The sequence below is a fragment of the Cavia porcellus genome, unplaced genomic scaffold (genome assembly GCF_034190915.1).
Source record: "Cavia porcellus strain 051 isolate PalLab524CR breed Dunkin Hartley unplaced genomic scaffold, mCavPor4.1 scaffold_15, whole genome shotgun sequence".
Taxonomy (NCBI): domain Eukaryota; kingdom Metazoa; phylum Chordata; class Mammalia; order Rodentia; family Caviidae; genus Cavia; species Cavia porcellus.
The window spans coordinates 52,089,257-52,114,699 of NW_026947498.1; the positions used below are offsets into that span (position 1 = coordinate 52,089,257).

The 25,443-nt window shown below is 34.7% G+C and overlaps 1 protein-coding gene across 5 annotated transcripts in view; it reads right to left on the reverse strand.

Annotated features, from left to right (window-relative positions):
- Cblb (Cbl proto-oncogene B) overlaps positions 1-25,443 on the reverse strand; it is a 217,242-nt gene that overhangs the window by 186,373 nt on the left and 5,426 nt on the right. For all 5 annotated transcript variants that reach the window (XM_063224895.1, XM_003469289.5, XM_063224893.1 and 2 more), the window contains exon 3: positions 15,425-15,675. In XM_063224895.1, coding sequence (XP_063080965.1) covers positions 15,425-15,675 — 251 coding nt within the window. The remainder of the gene's footprint in view (positions 1-15,424; positions 15,676-25,443) is intronic.

Consider the following 25,443-nt stretch of genomic DNA (forward strand, 5'->3'; position numbering starts at 1 on the left):
TTCTACTAGTGAAAGAAAACATGTAACTGTACAAAGATTAACCTGAGAGGGCTTTCCTATATGAATGTTTTTTCTTGTACCACTAATAATTCTGAAAACTAACTTCAATTTGAAAACATAAACTCTTAAGGTGTATTTCTTTTCTTTTCTTTTCTTTTTTTTTGTCTTTTTCGTTTTTATCGGTACAGGGATCGAACTCATGACTGCCTACTTGCAAGGCAGGCACTTATGCTGCTGAACTAAATCCCCAGCCTGTGAAGGTGTATTTAAAAGAACTCCATTTATAAACTGGGAAATTAGAAATAATGATCATAAAGGAAAATAAAAATAAACTGAGTAGCAAAGAGTATAAGGCATCAGATACTTTAAATCTTTAAACTCAACCAACTTGATTTTATATCCCAACAAGAAATTTAAAGTAGTATCATTTTTTAAATTAAAGAGAAAAACCAGTTTTACTCTAAGGTGCACTGAAACTCTGAAATATTTGTACTCTTATACAACTCACTGAAAAGAAAATAATCTATGGGTCCACATCAACTAAACATACTGTATTATTATGACTATATTAAAATGTTTGATGTACATTTTCAGCTTCTGTTTAAGTTTCAATGACCTGCTATGAACTGGAAACTTCCTAAAATAGAAACTAATTAAAGTTCTTGACAGTAGTTTAAGATTATAGTACAGCAAATAATGGTTTGCTCTCATCTTGCTTACTTTCTGTCTGAGGCTTCTTCAAATGTCAAATACTAAAAACACTAAAAGAATTCTACTTAAGTTCTCCAGGTAGTTAAAGCCCACATAAACAAAAAGTTTAAATAAAAGCATACAGAAAAGAATTCAACCCGCTGCTAGAATGATACCATACATACAACAGAAGAAAGTTACTGGGACACCAAACAACTACAATGACCTGTAACTATAAGAGAACCTTGAGTGGTTAGAGGGAAATGTTGTTTGCTGTTTAAGTCTCTCATCTAGAATGCTTTCTTTTCCTAAACTTAATGTCCTGACAAAGCCATGGGAGGACAGCATGTTACACAATACCCAAAGGTGGCATATCTCTCAGGAAAGAGTAAAAACGTCAACACAGATCTGTCTATAATACTTTCCCTTTACTAATAAGTTTTGAAATCAAAAGACCTTCTTAAGTCCAGGACTTCAGTTACTCCGTCTCTCCAATAAAATTAACACAAACTTGCTCATACCAGGTCAAAATAATTTAGCTTGGCTGTTTCAAAACTATCTCCAATGACATGAAATGAAATGAGGATTAGCACTATATTAAATCTCTCTATAATAAATAAAATAGATTTTTATTAAAGAAAATTTATCAGCAGGAAGATCAAAAATGGGGGCCCAGCCTGGACAACTTAGTGACTAAGAACCTGTCTCTAAATAAGTAAATAAACAAACAAACAGAAACTAAATAAATTTTAAAGGACACCTCAAGTTGGTTCTCAAATTACGCTGGGGAAATACCATGAGCGCATCACATACGTCACAGAGGCAATATGAAACGAGAAAGAGGCTGAGTTTTGATCTCCATCATTACGAAAGAAAAATTTATTTGGAAAGATTTTATGGGCAAGTTTCATATCAAAAGCTGGCATGAGAAATAGGGCACATGTGGCTGTTTCTTTACATGGAAGAATTGTGGCCAAGGACAATGATGAAGTTGAGATAACTGACATCCTACACTAGTTAGCTTACAAAAACACACAGTTCCACCCCCACCTTGGTATAGTGAGTCAAAACAAACTGCTGACAAATCCTAACAGCTATGTGAGGGGGCACAACCATAACAAGCAGCGAACACACATGCTCTGTTTTCCTTTCAAATCTGTTTGTACGTCTGCGTCTGTGTGGCTGATGTAAGAACACAACCATCTTTTTCTTTAAAAATCCCCGTGTGGGGGTTAAATGTCCCAGATGCATCTGAGTTGCTATACTCACACGGCACAAAGAAAGGGCTGGCTGGGGCAGGGCGGGGGAGCTGGGGTGGTGCAAAAAGCTACAGCCAACTGTCCAAAAGAAAGACAGATAAGAGTAAGCACAAAAGAAACTTGGCTGAAAGGTGCAATGCAATTTTCAAGCTTGAAAATCCTTATCTGTATTAAGGAACTCGGTCAAGAAGAACATAAAACAATCCCCAGGACAAAGTTTTTTTCATTATTTGTGCACGTGTATTTGTGCACTCCCTCAAGAACTGTGAAAAACAGAACCATCTGCGGCACCACAAGTTATAAAGAGGATGAAGTACCGCTGTCAATAATATAGACCAAACGTGTAAAACCGGACTACTCATGTCGAAAGTAAAGATTTTTGGAGGAATCCCCAGTTGCTGAAAGTCTTACGTATTCAGAGTTATGAATACAATACAGCACAGAAACAAAAACAGCCTTTGAAGAAACGTTAAAATAAAAATAAGAGGAAGTGAAAACAGTTACTGGCATTCACACATAAAACTAGTAAGTCAGTAAGACAACTGTGAAATATCCCCAGTATTTTGTGTAGTTAAAGGTGCAGACACAACGGTGAATGGGCTTTTTAAAGCATTTATCTTATAAGTATTAAAGGTATCTACAAGAACACAGTTAAAGAATTGATTCCAAATCATAAATTTCATGAACTTTGTCTAAGAATATTATTCTACTAAAGGCATTTGTATATATAGTTGCTTTAAAATACAATTGCTCTGTAATAAATAACGGTATTGCTATACTTACACTCAATTTTTTCCTTAAAAACAATCACTGGTACTTGGGAAATCTGCAGAGATTGCAGATTGTGGCTGATACAAATTAAGTCAGCCTTTAGCCTGATAGTCAAACAATTTTCACGTTAAGTCCCCGTCCCCCTTCTCTCTCTCTCCCTGCTCTAGGTGTTCTTAATCGGGGAATACATCAGGATCTTCAAATAATGCTACAGTACTCTGGTGATATAATCATTATTATTTTTAATGTTTGTCAGATATGAAGCACTGTTTTAAACATTGTAAGAGATACTCTGGAGGCATTTTCCCTTTTAAAAACTATACAAGACAGCTAAAAAGGCATGTCTTATCACCACGTAACCATGATAACAATATTTGACAATATACAGTTAACTGCCACACAAAAGGCCTTGATAAGTGCTATAGTGGTCAGAAAATGCTGAACCCTGGTGTGTGTGGGAGTGGGGTGAGAGCTCTAGCTCTATCAGTAACAGGAAAAAGGATCTGAATAAACAGGAAATAAAGCGAGAGAAAACGGCAGGATTACTGCAGTGCTAATACATAAAGCATAACAAAGGGAAAAGATTCTGGACACATCCAGGACTCCAGCCCACCTGTGGCAGTCTTCAGTAACTGCTTACATTGAACACTCCCTTGAGTAAGAAGTCTAAGAGCAGGCAGAGTATCACAAATTGCTAGCACAATCTTTAAAAAGAGAGATGATCAGATCACAGCTGAGGAACTCAGTAGTTAACATACAAAAGGTTACAGAGCTGTACTTAATAACTGTGTCAGATGACTAGAGTATGTCTTATTCATGGAACATACCAGAGAGCCTGCAGGGTGATTGCCTGACATGGATGGTACATCTTATGTTGAGAAAAAAAAGTCTAAATTAATTGTAATTTAAAACCATTTTACACATCAGACTGGTGACACCAAATAGGACATGTTGGTTTATCAGTACTTTAGTTATCTATCATTGACTACCTACAGTTTAACACTTTTTTGCCTTAAAAGACCACGGTGGGTAGTAATCCAGAAAGCCTCCTTGGTAGAAATAAAGGAAAAAAGAAAAAGCAAAGAGAATACAATAATGAAGTTGTAAAATGTCAACTTTGTAAGACTGCTATACAAGACCTTATCAATACTGTACAGTTGGCAAACTGCAATAAATGCCCAGATAGTAAACATTTTCAGGTTGGTCTGTGGTAACTACTTAGCCTTTGCCACTATAACCACAGACATTAAATAAAGGAGCAAGTGTGGCTGTGTGCCACGGAAAATGCATGTACAGGAAGTAGCACAGAATAGATCTGGCCTGCAGGCCATAGCTTCCCAATGAACGACACACAATAGAGAAAAGCATTGTGAAAGATTATCAACTTCAAGACTTTACTGCTTCATAAAAGCATACTTTCAACCATATTTGTAAGAAGAAGAATTATACTCAGTAAAAATTACATTTTGTAATAAGAATTTGCTCTTAGGACTTAAATTAGTGAAAATCTATTTCAATCCAATGAATGAGACCAGGCTGACCAGTATGGAAATCTATAGTCTAATTAACGTTTTCTAATATTTCTGGAATAAGAATAAACTTAAAGCTCCACACTGTCACTACAATCACAGAAAATCAAATTTTCCCACAGAAAAAGTTTAGAATAAAAACAGAAATTTTTCCAGCGTCCATAAAAGTGGTCTAAAATTTTATTTTTATTAATATATTTTGGAAACTATTTAGTTCACCTGTCCAATTTCCTGAAGAGGGGAAGATTTTTACTTATAGAGACAAAGCAAAAGTCTGAAAAGTCAAAAGTAACATTTCACATACCTATATTCATATATAGATATTCACAGAAGGTATGTTTAAAAAATACAGCTTTAAAGTCCTTCCATCTGGATTTAACTAATGACTAGAGATTGTCATTTAAAAGAAAAAAAAGAAGGTAAAGGCTGATTAATACTGGTGTGAGGAAGATGAGAAAATAGCTATTTTCACAGCCATAAAATGTGCTAATTGTGCAAATAAGTCCTTCTAAAATAAAGTTGAAAAAGGCATTACAATGCTAAATAGCCTTAGCATGCTAACAGCTGCAGGCTCACACAAAACCAAATGGCAAATTAGGTATCATTTAAACATGCATCCCCCTGAACACACATATATACTCCCCTATCAAGCACTAAACTTCTAATCAGTGTTGCTTTTCCATACAGAAAACGGAATTGGGAGTACTTGACACTCTTCTGTGAGATATACACATTGATAACTAAAATAATACAATTCTTGTATCTCATATTCTAATCTTCCTTACCTATTAAAACCAAATATTTGGATCTAAACGTAAGTAGATGGTATCTGAAGTTTAAAAAAGAAAGAAATATATATTCTGGAGGAAAAAAGAAAGCATTATCTTCTCTTTTATGGGTAAATTTGAAATGAACTAGTCTTAGTACTTTTGTACCTTTAGTATCTTTACTTATTAAATGATTAAAGTTGTTTCTCCTCTGCCCCAAGAAAATAAGCAAGAATAGAAAAAGTATATAAAGTTTTCACTGCTTAGGGAAGTAGTTCAGTGCCAGTGCACTTGCGTATTATGAGGTACTGGGTTCATTTGAACATCACATTACTTCATATACATGTGACTTTAATAAACATTAGATGTGTTATATATACATAGACAAATTATTATAAACAGCAGACCCAAGAGTCTGGTCTGTGTTAGTTATTTTATTTATTTATTTATTTATGTTGTTGTTGTTGTTGTTGTTGTTGTTGTTGCTGAAACCAAATACCCAACACCCAAAGTTAAAGAAGGAAAGATTTATTTAGCTCACAGTTTGTAGAGGTTGCAGTTCACAGTCAGTAGGCTCCAAAGCAGGGTGACACGGCAGATGAGCATCACAGAGTAGAAACAGACCACAGTAGGCAGGAGGCAGCAACGCATCAAGGAAGCAGCAAACAAGAAAGCGCCATGGCAGCCCGCTTTCTGTCCCTTATAGTCTGCCCAAGCTCTATGCCCTTAGGGCAGGTAGCACTCACATATCTAAGTGGGGCACCCCTAATCCTAGCATCATAACGAGAGTCAATTTTCGGATCACACCCTTCATCTCAGCATCACGCAAGATCCAGTCACCTCTGAAAAGCTCCACCTCTGACTGCATGAGGGGACATCTAGGTACAAGTCATAACAAGTCTCACTAACAATGTAATTTAGTGTTCATAGTATCAGTAGTTAGAATTTAAGACACAACTATGAGTTGTAAGGAAAAATTAATATGCATACTCAGGGAACAATCTTCTACATTTCTGCCTTCTGAGACTGATCTGACTACTTTTGTTTAGTGCTATCCTTTCAGAACATTTATACAGCAAACAGACTAAGATGATTCCAATAGTTTCCCTTCCGGAACAAAGAGAAAGGTGTGCAGTACAAATAAGCATGATACCTCCTTCCAGGGCAATAGTCAGGTAGATCTACTGCCCTTGTAAAGACTGCGATTCCCCAGGCTCACGGTTCTTCTGTAAGGTACATCACTGCACATGCGGCTGTCATCTGGCCTTCCTACTATCCTGCAGACTCAGGGCCAGGACAAAATGATGGCACTCTGTCTGAAGCTGTTTCTGTTAACTAAATCTTGTTTTCTCTCATCAAAAGAGTTTCCTATCTTCTGGCTATATGTATGTAGGTAGGACAAAATAAACCTCAGATTCTTCACAATTCTTGACAATACATATTTTAAAGAAATAAGCCTTCAAGATAAGTTATCCAGTAAGATATGGTGAAGTAAGATTTTCTATGTGGACGGACTACACACCTGCTCTTACTCCTTTCTCCCATTTACCTTCCTTCATTATGCAGGCAGACATTTACAATGCGCCACATACCTTTATAACTAAGAGTGCATGCCGAAGCGATATACTAGAGCCCACAAGTGGGTAGACGGGCTCTCGGACAGCTTTGTGACCCGAATGAAAAGAGGACAGACACGCATGCTGTGCACTCCCCCTTTCCTCCATCAAGCAACTTTTAAAAACATGAAACTGAAGCAGGAATCCCACAGCTATCAAAAAATCAGAACAAGGGAAAATCCCAGCACACTAGAGAGGGGTTTCCAGAAAAACCTTGGTTCTCTGGCAGTGGTGTTGAAGGTGTGTGTTCCTATTTACACTAATTATTGTCCGTTGGGCATTATTACAATCAACCAACATAGTCTTGATGCAACTTTCATATTCAGTCTGTGTTAATTAAAAAATAAATAAACCTTCAACATTTTACTGTCCAAATTAGCACCACAAACCAAGGGTTGGCAAAGTATAGGTCACAGGCCAAATTTAGCCTGGCACATGTTTTTTAAAAATAAAGGTTTATCAGAACACAACCACGCCAATTAGTTTACACACTATGTTTCCTTCCTACAACAAAGACATAGTTGACAGGTTGCCAGAGACCATCTGGCAAAGTCTAAAATATTTATTATCTGAGTCTGTATAGTTTGTTGACCTCTGTCTGGTTTAACTCATTTGACAGGCCACTTTTACAAATAATAATTTACTCTTGTTTAAACTAACATGCATAAACTGAATCCGTAAAGTTTTACTTGAAATCATGTTTATTATACTATTTATATTTTAATGTTAAAGACAGTATGCATGTGTTTCGTAGTTTCCTCTATGAAAACTACATGAAAAATAATTCCTACTTTATTTGCAAAAGAGAAAACTCTGTAAACAGATTTAATGATGATGATGTAACTCATGATTAACTATTTTAATTAATCCTCCAGAGCTTGCCACAAAATAAAAGAACAAAACAGGAATTCTTAGTCCATGTACAGTAAGGGCTACCCATATCATAAATTTTAATTAAATATGCATATGCATACCATTAAAAATACCTAAAAAGAGATGACATTTTACGCATTAAAATTAGCGTTAACAAAATATTAATATATGAAATTTATTGAAGTCACTATAATTTCAACATATACACAAAAATTAGTAAGTCCACCATTCATTCTAGTATAAACTCAAAGCCCCCAAAACAAGACTACAAAAATTTGAGCTCACAAACCTTTCCAAAAATACTTTTAAGTAGTTTTGTTTGGCATTATACTGAACCAAGCAAAATTTTTCACATTTTAATGGTATGTACTCCAAAGAGGTTCAACCTTCTTCCTCTCCACTTAAATTTGATACTGCCATATCTGGTCATTATTATATAAGTTGAACTGTGTCTTCCAAAGAGATGTTAAAAGTTCTGATTTCAATACTTCAATATTTTCTGTTACCTGTCAATATCACCTTATTTGAAAATAGTGTTTCTGCAGATACAATGATGTTAAGATGGGTTTATAACTGATGTCCTTATTGAGGACATTTGGCCAGACACATCTAGCATCAAAGATACCATGTGGAAACACAGGCAGAAACTGGAGTCCTATTGCTATATGTAAGCCGAAAAATGGAAGTATCATCTCCTCTCCTTGGGGGTTTAGAATATGGCCCTGATAAAACCTTGACTTCAGAACGCCAATCTTCCTGAGCTCTAATAAACTTTCTGTGTTTAATAAGACATCCAGCTGAGGAAACAGTCATGCATTTGTGGTAACTTCGTGAAAGTGGTGTATTATCATCACATGATCAGGTATTCAAAATGTTTCAGTAATACGTCCAAATTATCTTTTAATCAGTTCTTTGATGGTTCTACTAAACATGATAGGCTTCGATGGCTATCATTTTCATCTACAAAGGGTACTTTTTAAGGACCTCATCCTGCACTGTGTTATAAATAGCATATATAAAACAGTGATGTACAAACGTCACTCAAACTAAAATGCATGCTCAATGAGTTTAAGGAGAAAAAGACTAACATAAAAAAAAAAAAAATTAAATGCCTCAGAAATACTCTACTTCAAAATTGTTAAAGACAAGAACTATTTTACACCCTACCCAATTAACACTGAATGCTAATCTGCTTGTATTCTTGGAAACTCAACTTCTTTATGAAATAACTAAAAAATAAGACTCTTCTCAGGCTAGATATCATAGGCTATAGGATTATTCCTGCAGCTTTGTGTTTTATAAACAAACATTAATTTACTTTTGTAAGAAACTGCCAAAGGAGCTTTCTCTAACAAATCTGCCACTTGAAAGATGTCATTCATCAACCTTCTTTGTGGGAGAACTGTTATTATGCAACTAAAAACAGGCATTCTTCCCTAAATGCTTCTGGATTTTAATTATCAAATTTGAATGTCAACAGATATTTACTGAAAGAAAAACATCAATTTTAATAAGCTGCTTTAAGACTGAAAAACATAAAAGGCATTCATCCATAAAGCCAAGTTCACTTGAGTGTTCTTAGTTTGCTTATACTGTCTTATCACATAATGGTTATCTTAGGAATTTGTAAACATTTAATATACTCTAATCTATATCAAATTTGGCTAGTTTCAAAATATAAATACTGTGTGTGAATGATGTATTACTTGGAAGAAATTAAAACAAATGCTAATACAATTTTAATAACTAAGAAACCAGAAGTTAGGGGATGAATCTTTGGGGGTGGGGGGGTAAGCCTAAATTAACAAAATAAATAAAGAAAGAACAAATAATGGATTATTGTAAACATTATTTACATTAATGTTTTAAAAACCAGTGGCATTCATTTTAAATTAACACCTAATTTTGTTCTTTTATATTTTGAAAAAAATATACCCCAAAGAAAACAATTGACCTAAAACAAAACCCTTTCATTCTTCATTTAAACAACAAAAAAATGACCTTCTATCTATCTATCTAGTTAACAAAGCAGTAAGCCAAACACACAAGGCCATAAAGCTCTTAAAAGTCAAAGGAGTCTGCAGGCCCTCACCTGCTCCCTCTAACAGGCGCCCTTTGTTTAATTGTGAAAACATTTGTCTAAATAACTTTCCTGTGGCCTCTGCTTTCATGGTGTGCTTAAGAAATAAGCCCCGTCATTTCCAAAATTCAGAAAAGTCATTTGGATCTCTTGATGGTTGAAATACTCATGAAAATATTCACATCAAGATTAAATGGACTTTTTAATTCATGTATGCTAAACCAATTGCAAAACTATGTCCAAGTTTTCTTTAAAAAAAAAAAAAAAAAAAATTCGTGCCTACCAGACAGATACACTGCTACATAAAAAGGCTGAATCCTACAACCTGACTTGTGAATCTTAAGTTGCATATTACTTTAAAATATCAAAACTTAATGTTTTAGTTCCTCTACTCGTCATTTAAAAGAAAAATCCTAGAATAAAAATATAAACACTTTAAGTAGCATCTAAATATAGTAATATACTTGTGTTCAAAAAAATCTATAGCCTAATTTGACTTATTGAGAAATCATACTAACTGAAATTTGGTCCCTGTCCTCATGAAATACAAAATAATAGTAATTTTGAATACCAGCAAACAGGAAAAAAGAGAAACGAGAACTCCTTATTTACAAAAGAATTTTTTTCCTCTTGCCTCATTTCTTTCTTTTCCCTTCCTTCCTTCCCCCACTTGTCCCATTTGAACATTTTCTTCCTATTTCACCATAGCTATTGCACATTTTGGTCCTATTTACACTTTTGGTTTCTCCATACCACAGAACCAATGTGGTAACATGTGATCCAATTCATTTTCAGTTAAGAGTACGGTCTCAAAGTGCATCCATTTACCTAGAAAGGTCTCAAGTTTATCCTTTGTTAGGGTTTAGTACTTCATCGTATTAAAAAAAAATCTATTCTTTCATCAGTTGATAGGCATTTGGACTATTTTTAGCTATTAATAAACACAAGCATGCATATTTCACTATAGTATGATTCCTTTAATTCTTTTGGGAAGATACCAAGAAAGGGAATAGCTGAGCCAAATGGAACCTGTAGTCCTGGGTTTTGAGGAATTTTTAAGTTGCAAAATTATTTAAAGGAATATAAACCATTTTCTGAGTATCATTAGATAATAGGTATTTCATAAAATAGAAGGCATGCAAAAATCTCCTTAAGATTTAGTTCCAAATAACGAGTATGACAGTAAAGACAGTATTTGTACTAGAAACTACTACTAGATTTGAAAAAGCATTAAATACACTGATGTACCAACAGCAACATTAAATCTGAAAACATGGTATCTTCATTTTATCATGCTGAAATGTTTTAGAAGAAAATAACGTGAATAGCCCAAAAGTAACTTCAAAACTGCAAAGTGTAAACCAGAATCAAGAAATTGACAAAAGTTGCAAAGAATAATGGGAGAAGAAATGGACCCGGAAGTTTCTTGGGTCCAAATTCTTATACTGAGTTAAGCAGCACTTTTTCTCACAACATGCCAAACTGACCATGAGAAAATGTGATGTTTAATGTGGCATAAGCAAGGCCATTAATTATGAGGTCTAGTAATTATTTAAATTATATTTTAAAGCCCAAGTCATATATACAGGACAACCTCTGCATATGAAGAATTGAAAACCCATGAGGAATTTCAATCATGGCACTTTGATTACCATGCAATCAACACATATTTGTGTTTACCAAGATTTAATCATTTTAATTAACACCACATTATTCTCTGTGCAAAGCAATAATGTCCACACAGTGACATGAAGAAAGCAAACAGGTTTGTTTGTGGTTTTGTGCTTTTCATAGCTGCTGGGGTTTTTTCTTTTCCTTTTTTGGGGGGGGAAGGGTGCTTTGCCATTTTGTTTTTTTAATAAAAATGAATGTGTGTATATATACACATAATTATTCATATTTGAGCATCTCATGTTTTTAAATAGTTGTATAAATCTAAGAGTTTATCTTTTTAACACCTTTATTAGTACACACTGGTTATATAGATCAGTGAGTTTCATTTTGGCAGATTCATACATGCATGTAACATACTTCAACCATTCCTGCACGTCATGATTCTTGCCAGCCATACTTGCTAGTGCCACATTTTTTGAGGAAAGGAGAGTTTCAAAGTACAAAACATATTTTTTATCATATCTATTCCCCAATTATCTGTCGTCACAGCCCTTTCCCTTATTACCTTCCTCTTGTCTAATAAAAACTATGTATCCCAATATATTAGTTCCAAAACATTTCTGCTTCACATTGTATAAATTACAACACAGGTAGGAACAGCATGCCAATGATGTATCTTTCTTTAAGGGGAAAAGGACCTTTCTTTGTTCAGCCAGGTCACAGGAGAACATTTTGCCAAATGTTTTGCTTTGCTTTACTTTGTTGTTTTGTTTTGAATTTCAAATAAAGGCTGGCTTTTCTAAGGACTGTTTTCTATAATGGCATAATTTTCTCTTAAATCTTCTTCAGTATGAAGACCACTGAGTGAAACATGCATCCCCACACACATATATCCCCATTTTGTTTAGGAGCTAATTTATCTTCTGCAACACTGGTGTAATAAAAGAATGAACAAGGGGCTTTAAAATGATACTAGTAAGACAACATTAATGTTTTTCTCTCCAGCATAAATTTTTAAAATCTTCATTTTCTTCACAGATAGCACGCAGATAAATGCAGAGGTATGTTTTTGTACCTCAGCTGACTTCTGGTTTTGTTTCAGTGGTAAAACTAACTGTTGGGGGCTTGGGGGGCTGGGCAGTTACAGTCCCTGTTTGCTGAAGCCACTCTGAAAATTCTAATAACCTATGACCATCACCTCCAGGAGTCTACCACCACACCTTGCTGAGCACCTGATAGATATATAATTTCCTAATGAAGGAATAAATTTCACTATTAAAATGGTTACCTGATGAAATTTCCAGTCAAATGACAGAAGAAAGGCACCTCAAATATCACCAATAGCTATCTTCACACCAATTTTGACTTTCACCACCAAAAATCAATAATATAAAGTTTCTCCTTGTCCCTGTACATCAAACAGACTTTTCCACATATGCACTACCGCATTAACCCTTCCATACATACGAACTTTGTATATGCCAGAAATTAATGAATCACTGTTTTCAGAAATGCCAGCTCAGAATGCTTTAAACTCTCAGCTAAAGAAGCACAAATTCAATGTGAAGTTCAACTTAAAAAATAAATAAATAAACAGGTAAGAACCATATGGAAAAACTGATGCAAGAGAAGGAGGTTTATTATTAACAGTCAAAGGTGGCATGCGGCCTTGGGGATGCGTTTCCTCTACAGGAAATCATCGCTCTGCCCATGCACAAGACCAGAGGTTTCCACTGTGCCTTAAATCTCTATTTCAGCATTTATCTCACTATAATTTCTGTCTTACTCCTTTCACAGGACCTGAGTAACTAGGAAATATAATGAGTGACATTTACTTTTTAACCTTTATTTTTCTACTTATTACATTTAATATAAATTAATTTTATGGTGAATAGCTTTAGTAATTCGGGTAACATTCTTTAGCAATCAAGTTAAAACAGAGCCAGTTTCAGAATACTTGAACTTTTTTTCCATTTACACTTAATAGTGAAATAAATGCAGAAAGAAGTTTAATATTGGTACAGCACAGATGCAGTAATATTAAACATCTTGATTCATCTACTCAACCAGCAAAACTTTCCTAGTAAAGTACATCACTTGAGGCAATGCTGGTTTGGTCAATGAACTCCAAATTACTATTTCTACTACCACTGTCCTTCAGGAAACTTACAAAGACAACAGCTTAATGATACTAACAACACTGAGTTATCTGCAAAATGCAGAGAATTTATAACATTACCAATAACTGGTGTGTCTCACATGTTTAGCAGAGTCATTCCACTCAGTAATATACTCTGCTGCCTAAGTACCATGAGAACATTCTAAGAAGTTCAACACAGCAAAATGCATGAGCGCTCTATAGTAATAGCACATTTTATCACCAGTTTGCATTTAGAATCCTGAGGGAACTCAGAAGTGAATACATACAACTATATTGCTACAAACTATAAGTCTATGACTTTATACCAAGAATGGTCCACCATTATGAATTATGATCAGACAATTACTGTTATGGTTTGTGCTTAGATGACCCTCAAAGTCTCATGTGGTCTTAGATGGGGCTTTATCAGAGGTGGCTGGATCAAGAGTGCGTGACTGATCTGCCAGCATCAAGGGTCCTAGGATTAAGGATATGAGTGCCATCCACCCCTAAGTAGCCTCAATAAAACATAAGAGACAGAAAAAGATATGGTTGTTGGCGTATTGCTTGCTTGCTTGCTTGAACTGTTTTCTGTCCACCATGAATTGTTTCTCTTCTGCAAGGCCTGTCTGCCAAGTCACCCTGCCCTGATTATGGACTTAAACCTCTACAAATGGTGAGATACATAAATCTTTTTCCCCTAATTTGTGGGTGTTGCTTATTTTGTCTCAGCAACAAGAAAAGTAACTAACACAATTACCTAACATAAGCTTTGCATTAAAAATGCTGGCTACAGAACACCATTGGAAAATTTATAGTAGCAAAATTCAATTAACTAACAATTTCTGTTTTAAGTTTGAATTTAGGAAAAAATAAACAAAACTCACATGAACACTTAAGACAAGACATGAATACAAAGAATTTATACAGAGATGCCATCTCATGATCAGCCAATGTTACATGATCTATCATTGCCTATTGAAAACCCATACCCAATCAACATCTAGAGAAGTCTCTCTGAAATGCTTCATAAAGAGACAAAACTAAAAAAAAAATCTGTAAATCAATGGTAATTGTAAAACGTGAGTTAGAAAATGTTTCATATTTCTATGGAAGATGTAAAAGTTGGATGCAAATTTACCAGTTCTTAGAGCGCTCAATTTCTAAATCTACAGAGTACCAATACTTTACAAAGTAAAATTTAATGGATTGCTTGACAGAGTCATCAAGAACTCCAAAGATACCAAATCTGAATAAGTACTACAGACACATACTAAAAAAATCTACTCTTACTAGATTAATGATAGGATCACAAAGAAAAGAAAGCTTTTAAATAAATATCTGGGTTTCCATAACTTTGGCCACCCCTAAAAGCCTGTAAGGATAAACATCTTATTATATTTCTGTACCATGATCTTGGAGTTGTTATTCAATGACATAAACAAATGAGCTATCAAACTATGAAAACACACTTAAACATGCAATGAGTAAAAGAAGTCAGACTGAGTAAGCTACAAACTGTGTGAATCCCAGTGTAACATCTGGAGAAGGCAAACTACAGAGGCTGCTGGGCTGCAGGAGGTGAGAGGCACTGATGAGGGACAATGAACTGATAAAGCACATGGCACTTTTAGACAATAAACTGTTTTGCCTGATGCTGCCATGATAGATAAGATGACATTACACATTTCTGAACCACAGAACCATCAGACAAAAAACAGTGAACCCTAACTCAACCTCTAGACCTCAGTTGATACCGATTTTGGCTCAGCAACTCTAACACACCACAGTAATGCAGGATGTGAACTGGAGAAACTGCTTGTAAGCATGATTGGGTACAGTGAACTCTGTTCTGAGCAATTTTTCCGTGAACTTAAAACTGCGCTAAAATGAAAGTCCATTCGAAAATTAAGAACAATGTCTGATGAACTAGCCATCATCATAAATTTATGTAAAATTTAAAGTGAAAAGTAAATAAAGCAAAAGACATTTTCTTGAAAGAAAATACATGGTGACATTTGTGTTAAGTATGAGGCAAAAGGCAACATAAATTACTTTAATTTTTAAAATCTGAAATATCCTTACCTGTCTTGAGATTGTTCTTCATACATCCTCTCCTTGCCTTCTTTAAAAAGTCTTATTGCTCGTTTTGACTTTTTCATTAGACTATCAATGTAGATTTTAAAGTATTCATTCTCGCTCAGTTGGGCAAGCTTTTGGTTGTCATCATATTTACTCAATATAAGTCGCAAGTGTTGATAAGTATCAGGTAAAATATCAAGTATATAGGGTGGGCTGTTTTTCAACTGGAGTTTGGGATTTTGACACAGTCTTACCTAAAAACAAAGACAAAAATAAAATATTTTTACATGAACCATACTATTTCCTTTCACAGCAAAATGAGACACGAACAGAAATTATGCTCCTTTCATTTTCTGTAATATAAATTATGACCATAAGTTATGAACTCCAGATTCCAAAGAGATGCAAATATTCATATTTGTCTTGGCATACTCAACTCTATTTTCTTCTCTTCCTATGCAGGCTTTTCTATCCTGCGTACTTATCTTCAGTCCCAAAAGTGTTCATGGTCTCTTGTATATTTCACGGTGCAGAGCCTCACAGAATTCACTAACCACTAGATATGCAGCACAGTACACCATGGTCTTTTTTGACCAAAAATGAGGAAATGTTGAAAGTCTTACAATTGGACATTATTTTACTACACTGAACTCACATTTAAAGCTGTCTCCTAGATTCTAATTAACGTTTTAGCATGTTGTTTCTGCAGCCCCAGAAGATTAGAACAAAGAGGTGTAATTTTAACAACTGAGTTACTAAGTAGTTCAGTGGTGTCTAGCAGGCCTATAAACACACAGTGCGTAACTATTCATCAGGTGGTATCTGACCACTGGGGCATTCAGGGCTGTGTGCAGAACTGAAAACACCTTATGCCAACAGAAAAAGACAGCAATTCAACTAGTTGCTGAAGTCACTTCTAGACATTGGTGTGCTTAGCCGTAAACACAGAAACTCAGCTCCTTTTAACCCTGTTACAAAGACATCAAGAACCCTCCAGTTAAACTTTTTTCTTTAATGAAATCTTCAAGAATTGCACAAGTGCATACATAGTGTTAATAGTACACATCTTTACAACAGGCTAAATCCACAACTGAAAGCAGAAGAAACAGAAGTAAGCTTCTGGATCATCAGGTAAACAGCCTTCTTTAAAAGCCTAGATCATCTATATTTTGTAAAAGTTTTAAGAGCAAAATATTTTAAACTCAATGGATTGAAGTTTCTGCCCTTTTCCAGTCTGACTTCCCTTTATGATACTTAACCTCGAAACTTGGATGGGACTGCAGCGGCCAAGATGATTTCTCACATCTGGCTGATGGGAAGTTTTTTTAGAGATACTTTTTGTTTTGGTTTTGGTTTTTAAGACAGGATTTCTCTATGTAGCTCAGACTAGCCTCAAACTCACAGCAATCTTCTTGCCTCAGCCTCCTAAGTGCTGGGATTGCAGGCCTACACCAACATGCCTTACTCAAGACATAAAATCCTGATACTGCCTTTCGAGAAAGTAACATGCAAGGCAGGCGGTCACTTCTGTAAATATTTGAATTACTGTCAGCAGTCTGAAACAAGCAAGGCAAAGAAAGAAACACTAAATGATCTCATTCATAGAAGCTAAAATTTTTAAGTCACACAAGTAGAAACACAGAGCAAAGTACCAGGGGCAGGGAGGGAGAGGAAATGGGAAAAATTACAGATAGGAGTACAAAATTACAGGTAGGTAGGTAGGTAAGCAGGTCTAAGTATCTAATATATAGCATGAGGACGACAAGTAATAATGTTTTGTTGCACACTGAAAAGTTGCTAGGAAAATAGTATTTAGGTGTTCTTACCTTCTAAAAAAAGGTAACAGACATATTACTTTGTTTGAATATAACCATTTCACTATTTATAGTTTATATATATATATATATATACACATATATATACACACACACAAGTATCATATGTATCTTAAATATATAAAATGAAAATTCTTTTAAAATTAAAATACCAAAAGAGCATCTTGAGGAACACTTCAAAAGCCCACAATGCTGAATGAAAAGAACCAATTCAAAGCTAGCAAGATGAAAGTATCGTGTAGTACTGAAGGCTTCCAACATATGTGGGTGGAAAACAATCAAAACTAAAATATACTCCAAAACTAATACAGATTATTCCACTGTAATTTGAAGATTTATCAGTTTTCTAAGATTTGTAATTTGTAGTGAATGTTTCTCATTCTCAAGAAAATTCACTTTCATACCATATTTTGTATCTGTTCTTTTTTGTAGTCTCCCAAAACATGGGTCTTCCCCTGGATAATTGTAAAAGTCCCTGGGACAAATGGAAAAGAGCTGAACTGTAACAATTTCAAGAACACAAATGCAAACAACAAATGAAAAAAAAGAACTCACACTCACTATCTTTCTTTAAGACATCACTGTACCTTTGTGTGTGTAAAGGGATGTCTGGCTGAAATTCTTACATTAAGCATAACCAACTTTTACATTAAATATTGTATCTTCTTAGCACACAGAACACTAATAAACACTCAGAAGGTAAAGTTGATTTATTGTGGGGAAAAACACACACTCACAATTTTGCATAAACAGTTCAATTGCATTACTTCCTCTATTTTCCTATTTGAACACTGGAAGTATTCAAATTGATAGCTCAAAGGTTTAGGTTTGGTTTAAATGTAAGATTATTTTGATCTCCAAGCAACTCCTTGGAAAGAGGATGGCTCCTCATTTTATAAATTATATACAATATTTATAAAATATAATTTAAAAGGACTGATAAGTTTTCTGCTTTATGATACATAGATATGATCAGGATGCTTACTCTGCCCTAAAGACTGAAGCTCCAAATATCAATGATTTTAAAAATCCCTCTTGAAATAGAATATAGTTTTACAATTCTTTAAACAAGAAGATACTCTCACGAATATACACGAATTTCAAGAACACTGCCACTAATTTCCCACAGCACAGTTTAATTCACCAACATGTACTTGTACAACACAGTACAGGCTGATAAATTATTAACTTGTAGTCAAGGGACATGGTAATGTCGAATGCATTTCTTCTGGTGAATTTTTTAACTAATTAATAAAAAGTCTCTGAAGTTTTTTTAACATATTACAAATAACTATTCTTTGACAGATATAGTTTTAAGTTTTATACATATTTTATTTACTACTCTACGTGAGCTTTTTCTCATTTGCTATATTTAAAATTATAATTCCATGCGGAAATGTATTACTTTATTGGGTAAAACTGCTTGAGAAACTACTCTGGACCAGGTACTAAGGTTAGTGCCACAAATTATAGATGACTAGAGGAGTATGCTTCCCACCTTACAAAGTCTTACAGAAGAAACCTAGTTCTCTATAGTTAACTTAAAAGTGATGGAATTGTTGCTCTAAGGGATCGCAGCAAAGAGCCTACCAAATCCATTCATTTTACATAAGGAAACTAAGAACTACAAAGATTAAAAGACTATTAAAAATCATTTATCCAACACACAAAGCCTACATCTTCTAAATTGCAGGCTACTATTTCTAACATTATCACAATTTAATTAGAATTAGGCATATAATTAATGATCACTTCTAAACTCATTCCTATTTTAATTTTATTCCAATTGCAAATGTACATAAACTTCAGGACCCATTTCTTAACTCAACAAGTTTATGTGCGAGGCACTGTTTCAGTCAACAGGAATACAGAAAAGAATAAATCACAGACCTGCTCTCAAGGAGCTGGCCAGTAGGAAAGCCTGGCGGCTTAGGAAAGTATTTATAGGATAATTTTGGGCTATGAGGGAGGAGATTATGAAATGCCGTAGGAAATAAAAAGCATTTTACTCATATTTACAAGAGCATCAATAAAAACACAACTAAAATTACAAAACAAAAATGTACTAGGCCAAGCAGTAAACCCAGAGCAAGGCTGTGGGTAAGTTGTGCAGGAAACCTAAATAAGCGGGCGTCAGTTCATCAAGGCTTTGTAGGCTACACATTTCCAAGTGCAAAGCACAGTACTGAACTATTGCACACAGTTCATCGACTGGATTACGAGTAAGTCCTGTAATTTGTAACACCTTCTGCTGAAAATGAAAAACCTTACACCAGGACTATGATTTCCAGCAAGTCAAATTCAATTCCATTCAATAAATATTTATGGAGTATCTGCTATGTCCAAGGAACTACAAAATCCAGGAAAATTAAAGATGTCTTTCCAAAAACAGTATATTAAAGAGAAAAATCAAACTAACCACAAGGTTGAAGTTCAGATTCAAATGATTTAGACCACTGCTAGAACTATCTAGCTGCTCCCTAAAATGCAAATCGGTCCCCACACAGAAGAGCTCACACAAAGAAATCAATATGCAGTCATGTTATATTAACAATGAACTTTTTTGAACATATAACTTGCCTTTTTTTTTTAACTAATTCTGGCAAAAACTACACCAGAATTAGACTGAACATTCCATTAGAGTCACTGACTCCATGGATTTTGAAGTCCTAAAGCAGATGTTGGAAGTCATGAAAGGTAGCTTCTTCATTTTGACGTGACAAGATTGTGCTAAAAACAAATTCAAGCAAGTATGGTTACTGCTCACAACCTCGATGTTTGGACTTCAGAATCAGTCACTCACTCCATCACACAAGGGACTTCTGCATGTATTACTTATATATTTGTAAAAATTTAAGATACTCCCTCTCTGCATACAAACTCTGCATTGTTTCAAATATATAAGAATGTATGTTTAACATACATATAGTACATACATATTTCAATAAATTTATAACTATTCATACACAAAGCGCATAGGTGTACACACACACACACACACATTCCACCATATCAAAGCAAAGGTACAGATATAAAAACAGGAATTTTCAAATCTTAGAATAATCTTGCATTTACAGAGACTTCTGGCTGTGCCTTAATTAAAATTTCTGGCGCAAAGATAATAAAGAAGTATTACATCAATTAACATACTCCTTGCAAAAAAGGTTCAAACCAGTTTCTAATATGAAAGAAATTTTACAATAGAAAATGTAACTTAAAGAACAGTGTCTATACTGCAACAGATTTGCATTCCGACACATTTCATTTCATGCACCACTTGGCTATAGTAAGTTTCACACTCTCAAAATGAAATTTTTTTTTTTGTACCCGGAATCAAACTTATGGCCTTGAACTTGCCAGGCAGACACTGTGCCACTGAGCTACATCCCCAGCACCAAATCTTTATTTTATTGTTATATTTTATTTAGCTTTTTTTTTTTTTTTTCATTTCTTTGTAGTGCTAGGGAGCAAATCCTGGGTCTCATATTTTGGGACTGGGGATTTAGGCAGGTACACCACACTGAGCTAAATCCCCAGCCCCAGAATAGCTCATTTTTTAAAAAGACAAAATGAAAAGCCTTCTGCTCCTGCTATAAATGCTATCAGAGGTTTCTTGCTCCAACTACATAAACATATAATCTTAATTATAAAGAAGTAGAGATGTGACTGAGTGGTAGAGAATTTGCCTATCATGTACAAGATCATGTGTTTAATATCCCCAGCACCATACACACACATACACAGTATGTCATAACAAAAAGTATCTAAACATGCCTTAGGTTCTCTTCATTTTGATTCAACAACTCACTAAGTATATAAAAACACACAACATCCAAAACATGTAAAAAAGTATAAATAATACAGCTTGTTAAATAGTATGAACTAAGCCAAACAAAGTTAGCATGTAAAGTTGCTCATGTCATATAATGAACATGAGTTCAATTATTAGTTATGGTAGGACTTGGAGAAAACTACCTACTCCTTTATGATTCTCGCTGAAGCCTGACATAAGAATAAGCACTAGCAAATCAAACAGTTATAATTAAAATATCAGCGAGGTACTCAACTATTCATTATGTTTCTTCCAAATGAAAAGGCAACTTCGGAGTGCAAGTCTCTTTTCCTCTTGGTTTACCTTTCTCACTGCATAAAGCAGAAGTGACTGAGGAGAAGAGATGGAAAGGTGAGGAACAAAATAAAGACTTTTCATAAGAAATACACAAATAGAATACCCATGTCATCTGTGAATAAACCTCTTTATAGAGAACAAACTTCAGAGAAAAATTTGATAATATCAAATATTAAGTGGTAAATATCCTTTTTAAAAGTTTACTTTTGGGGTCGGGTGTTTAGCTCAGCAGCACAAGCACCTGCCTGGCAAGTGCAAAGTCGTGAGTTCGATCGCCAGTACCAAAAAAAAAAAAAAAAAAAAAGAAAGAAAAAGAAAAGTTTACTTTCTATGGAAAGAGAAAGATTCATATTCCACGGAGCAGTGTGCTTAACTCTTTTCATACTAGAAATACAGACATTGGAATCAAGCAAACTCAGGATCTGCCCCTGCCAGTTACTAACTACAACCCTGGGTAGAATTCTTCTTCTGGGAAGTTTGTAAGGCATTATAATTCTTAGAAGATGAATCCCAAGGTACTCTGTGCAATGCCAGAACCTAGTCAGCAATCACTTTTATTAGTACACATTTGCAGTATAGGACACATTTACTGTGAGGAATTGGTACAGGTACATAACACATCTCAAGTCTTTTTTTTTTTTTTCCCTTCCCCCACCCTTTTTTGGTCAGCGTCAGATTTATTTATAAATTTTTTAAAAATTAATTATCATACATACAAACAAGTTTAAAAGGTTAAAATATATATACACTTAAGACAATTACACTAAATCAAGGTACACTTTTAGATACATTGGCTATTTGGATTACTATAATTTTTGGTTTCATTGTTCCTATTCTTTTACTTTACATTGTATATATTTTCTCATAAAAGAGAAACCATGTAATATGTATGGTATTATATATGGCTTGTATGTCCAATTTACTTCACTTAACTTTATGGTCTCAAGGTGCGTCCATACGCCTACAACTGACTCAAGTTTACCCTATTTTTATTGGCACAGTAGTACTGCATTGTATATAAATAATTGTTTTGTTTCTTCACATTGATCGACATATAGAATATTTCAAAGATTTCTCTACTACAAATAATGCTATTAACATGAATATGCAGAAATCACTACTGAGGTCTTTGCCTTATTGGGAAAGACACCCCTAAGGGGAACAGCTGGGTCCAAGACTTAGTTTTAGTTTTTTTTGTGGAATTTCCAGATTCATTTCCATAGTGGTTGTACCAGTTTTCAGTCATACCAACTATAAAGAAGCTCTCCTTCCCCACACACCCTCACCAGCCTCTCCAGTATTTGTTACTGGTACTTACTTCTGTATTTTACACGCCATCACAAAAAGGCAAAATTCCTACAGACTTTTTATAACGGTGTAAGAATGACGTAACGGGGACTGGCCTCTTTCTTGAGCAATCATGACTTTTAAAAGGTCTTGTAAGATAAAATTCTTCAAGTTTCCTGAAACTCTTTTCTAAGTCTGGAATGTTTTGAGTAAAAAGTCTAACTCCAGGGCAGCCATTCTATCAGCTGACATGCAAAGACTCTCCAAAAGGCAAAAGACTGAGGGAAATATCCAATCCTTTCAAAGCTAAACATTAAGAACTACTTTTTAAATTGGTATTAAAGACAGTCTGAGTGAGCTTAGCAAATACTTAAATATTACCATGTTGAAAAACCATAAAATTTACTTGAATGTTATCAAAATGCATTTTTTACTACTAGGAAACATTTTAGCACTCTACAATACTATGTTTTTAAAAAATTTCAAATACGCCAAAGCATCGTACATAAAAACAGCAGTGAAGGCATGTTAAAGTCTAAAAAAAAAATTTAAGATGACCTTAAAATAAAAGCTGAGAACAGATTTCTATTTTTAATTTGTTACTTATTTACTGACTTAACTGCTGTAAGATTGGTTGAAATATATATTGTTTATTCTATGAAATACAACTTTAAAACATGGTTTACATATTATAAATTTTGTCTTAAATTACTCCTTGACAAAGTAACATAAAATGTGTAAATTCCCTCCAATCTTCCTCATAGATTCCCTTTCTATCTGACTTCTAAGTGGAAGTCATCGGTATCTACTTGTTCCTAACTTTTCCTGCCCTCCTTTGTAATGGTTTTTTTTTTCTTTTTTTTTTTTTTTTTTTTTTTTTTCCTTTTTATGGTACTGGGGATCGAACTCATGACCCTCTACTTGCAAGGGAGGTGCTTACGCCACTGAACTAAATCCCTAGCCCCCTTTGTAATCTTGAATGCCACTTCTTCAGGTACTTCTTTTACATCTTAAATCATTCATTCTCTAGCTACAGCCCCTCTCATCATCCTGACACTATCTTATCAAGCATGCCCACAGGCACAAACAAAAACCCATTCAACCTCAAGTTCATTTCAGTCTCCTGTAAATTCTCAACCTATCAAAATGTTGCTCCCTTTTATCAGGTGTTACAATTCTACAATTTTTAAATAATCCACATACTTGTTTTAATCTAAGCCTCATCACAGCTGTGCAGTTCTGTAAGGGTCAACAATGACCCCCAATCATGAAATGAGTTCCTAGCTGTTCGCCTTGTATGGTTTTCTCTACATGTACTTTGGTTTTTTGAACTTGAATCTCCTCTTCTTAAAAAAGCTCCACCTAGGAACTCAACATATTCCAATTCTTTTTCTTCCTCTTTCTTCTCTATTCTTTATAGGATTCTCTTTCATCAATTGTCATCTAATAATATCCCCATGGTCCAAAAAATTTTTGATTTTCTAACTTTTGGCTTTCTTCTGCAGTGTCAGAAATTTCTCTCTGGAACTGCACGCTCAATTTTCTGACTTCCAAATGTATTTCACCCTGGGAGATCAGACTCAGCATGGCCAAAACAAGCGTAGACATCAAGCCCCAAGCTTCCTCTTTTCCTTCCTCCCCTCGCATCTCATTAAGGGCATCACTGCCTTCAAAGTCGACCGGGCTGAAAACCTCAAGAGCTACTTTCACTACTTCACCTTCTCTTTCATTCTCTGATGGTGAGGGCTCACAGGACCTGCAGAGTTTTACCTCCAAAATGCCTTTCACCTGTGAGCCAACATTGTTCCATACCTGCTGTCAATTCTCTAAGCCAACTGTTACTCTCTCCTGCTCAGACTGCTTTAATTCCTCTTGATCATTAAGCCTGCGTTCATTTTCTTTTCTCCTAACAAGTACTACAACAAGGAATAACCCTGATTTTTCTTCTCCTTTCTTCGGTCAGTGGTTGCCATCCTATTAAATAAATTAGGTTTAAGTTCTTCAACAAAGCATTCCGAACCTCTAATCCTCTCATTTACCTTCGCTCTCAACAATTTCCCAACATTTCTTCAGGGTAACATGCCCTCCACTTCACTGAAGTCCAAACTATCCTTTAAGAACCGCTCATTAGAACCCTCTCAGTGGTTTATTCTGCACCCGTTCTCACAAAGCAACATTCACCTCTACCATGCACTACAGAACAGCACTTTATTAATACAATATTATATTCAGTTCTGTGGTATATTTATTTAAAAGTGCATGCCTTTCCATATTTGGGATCTGACCAATGAATAAGGAGGTCAAAAGACAGTATACAAAGCAACTTTTGAAAAAAAAAAAAAGAAATGCTCAAAATATATACAATAAAAACTGTAAGAGTTAAAAGATTACTAGTTAAAGTCTTCATTATATGCATAATTTTTTTATCACAGGTAAACCAAAGTAACTCTTAGAAAGATTCTTTTAAATCATTGAAATAAAGCTTTTTCTAAATTACAAGTGGTAAACTTTGGGATCATTTCATTGTCGCAGAGTAAATTTATTTCAGTAAATAAGCAGTAAAAATTTATTCGAGTAATAAGCAAAATGACCCACACACTTTATATGCTATGGTATTATCCCCTATCCAAGCCTACTAGGACCCGGGATTCTGCTCAGGCACAATACTCTCAGTGAGGAAAAGGAAATACAGAGTAATAACACAGTTAATGTTATTCCCTGTTTCAAAGACCTAAGAAGGTAAGATACTCAAAAAAACCAACCAACACACG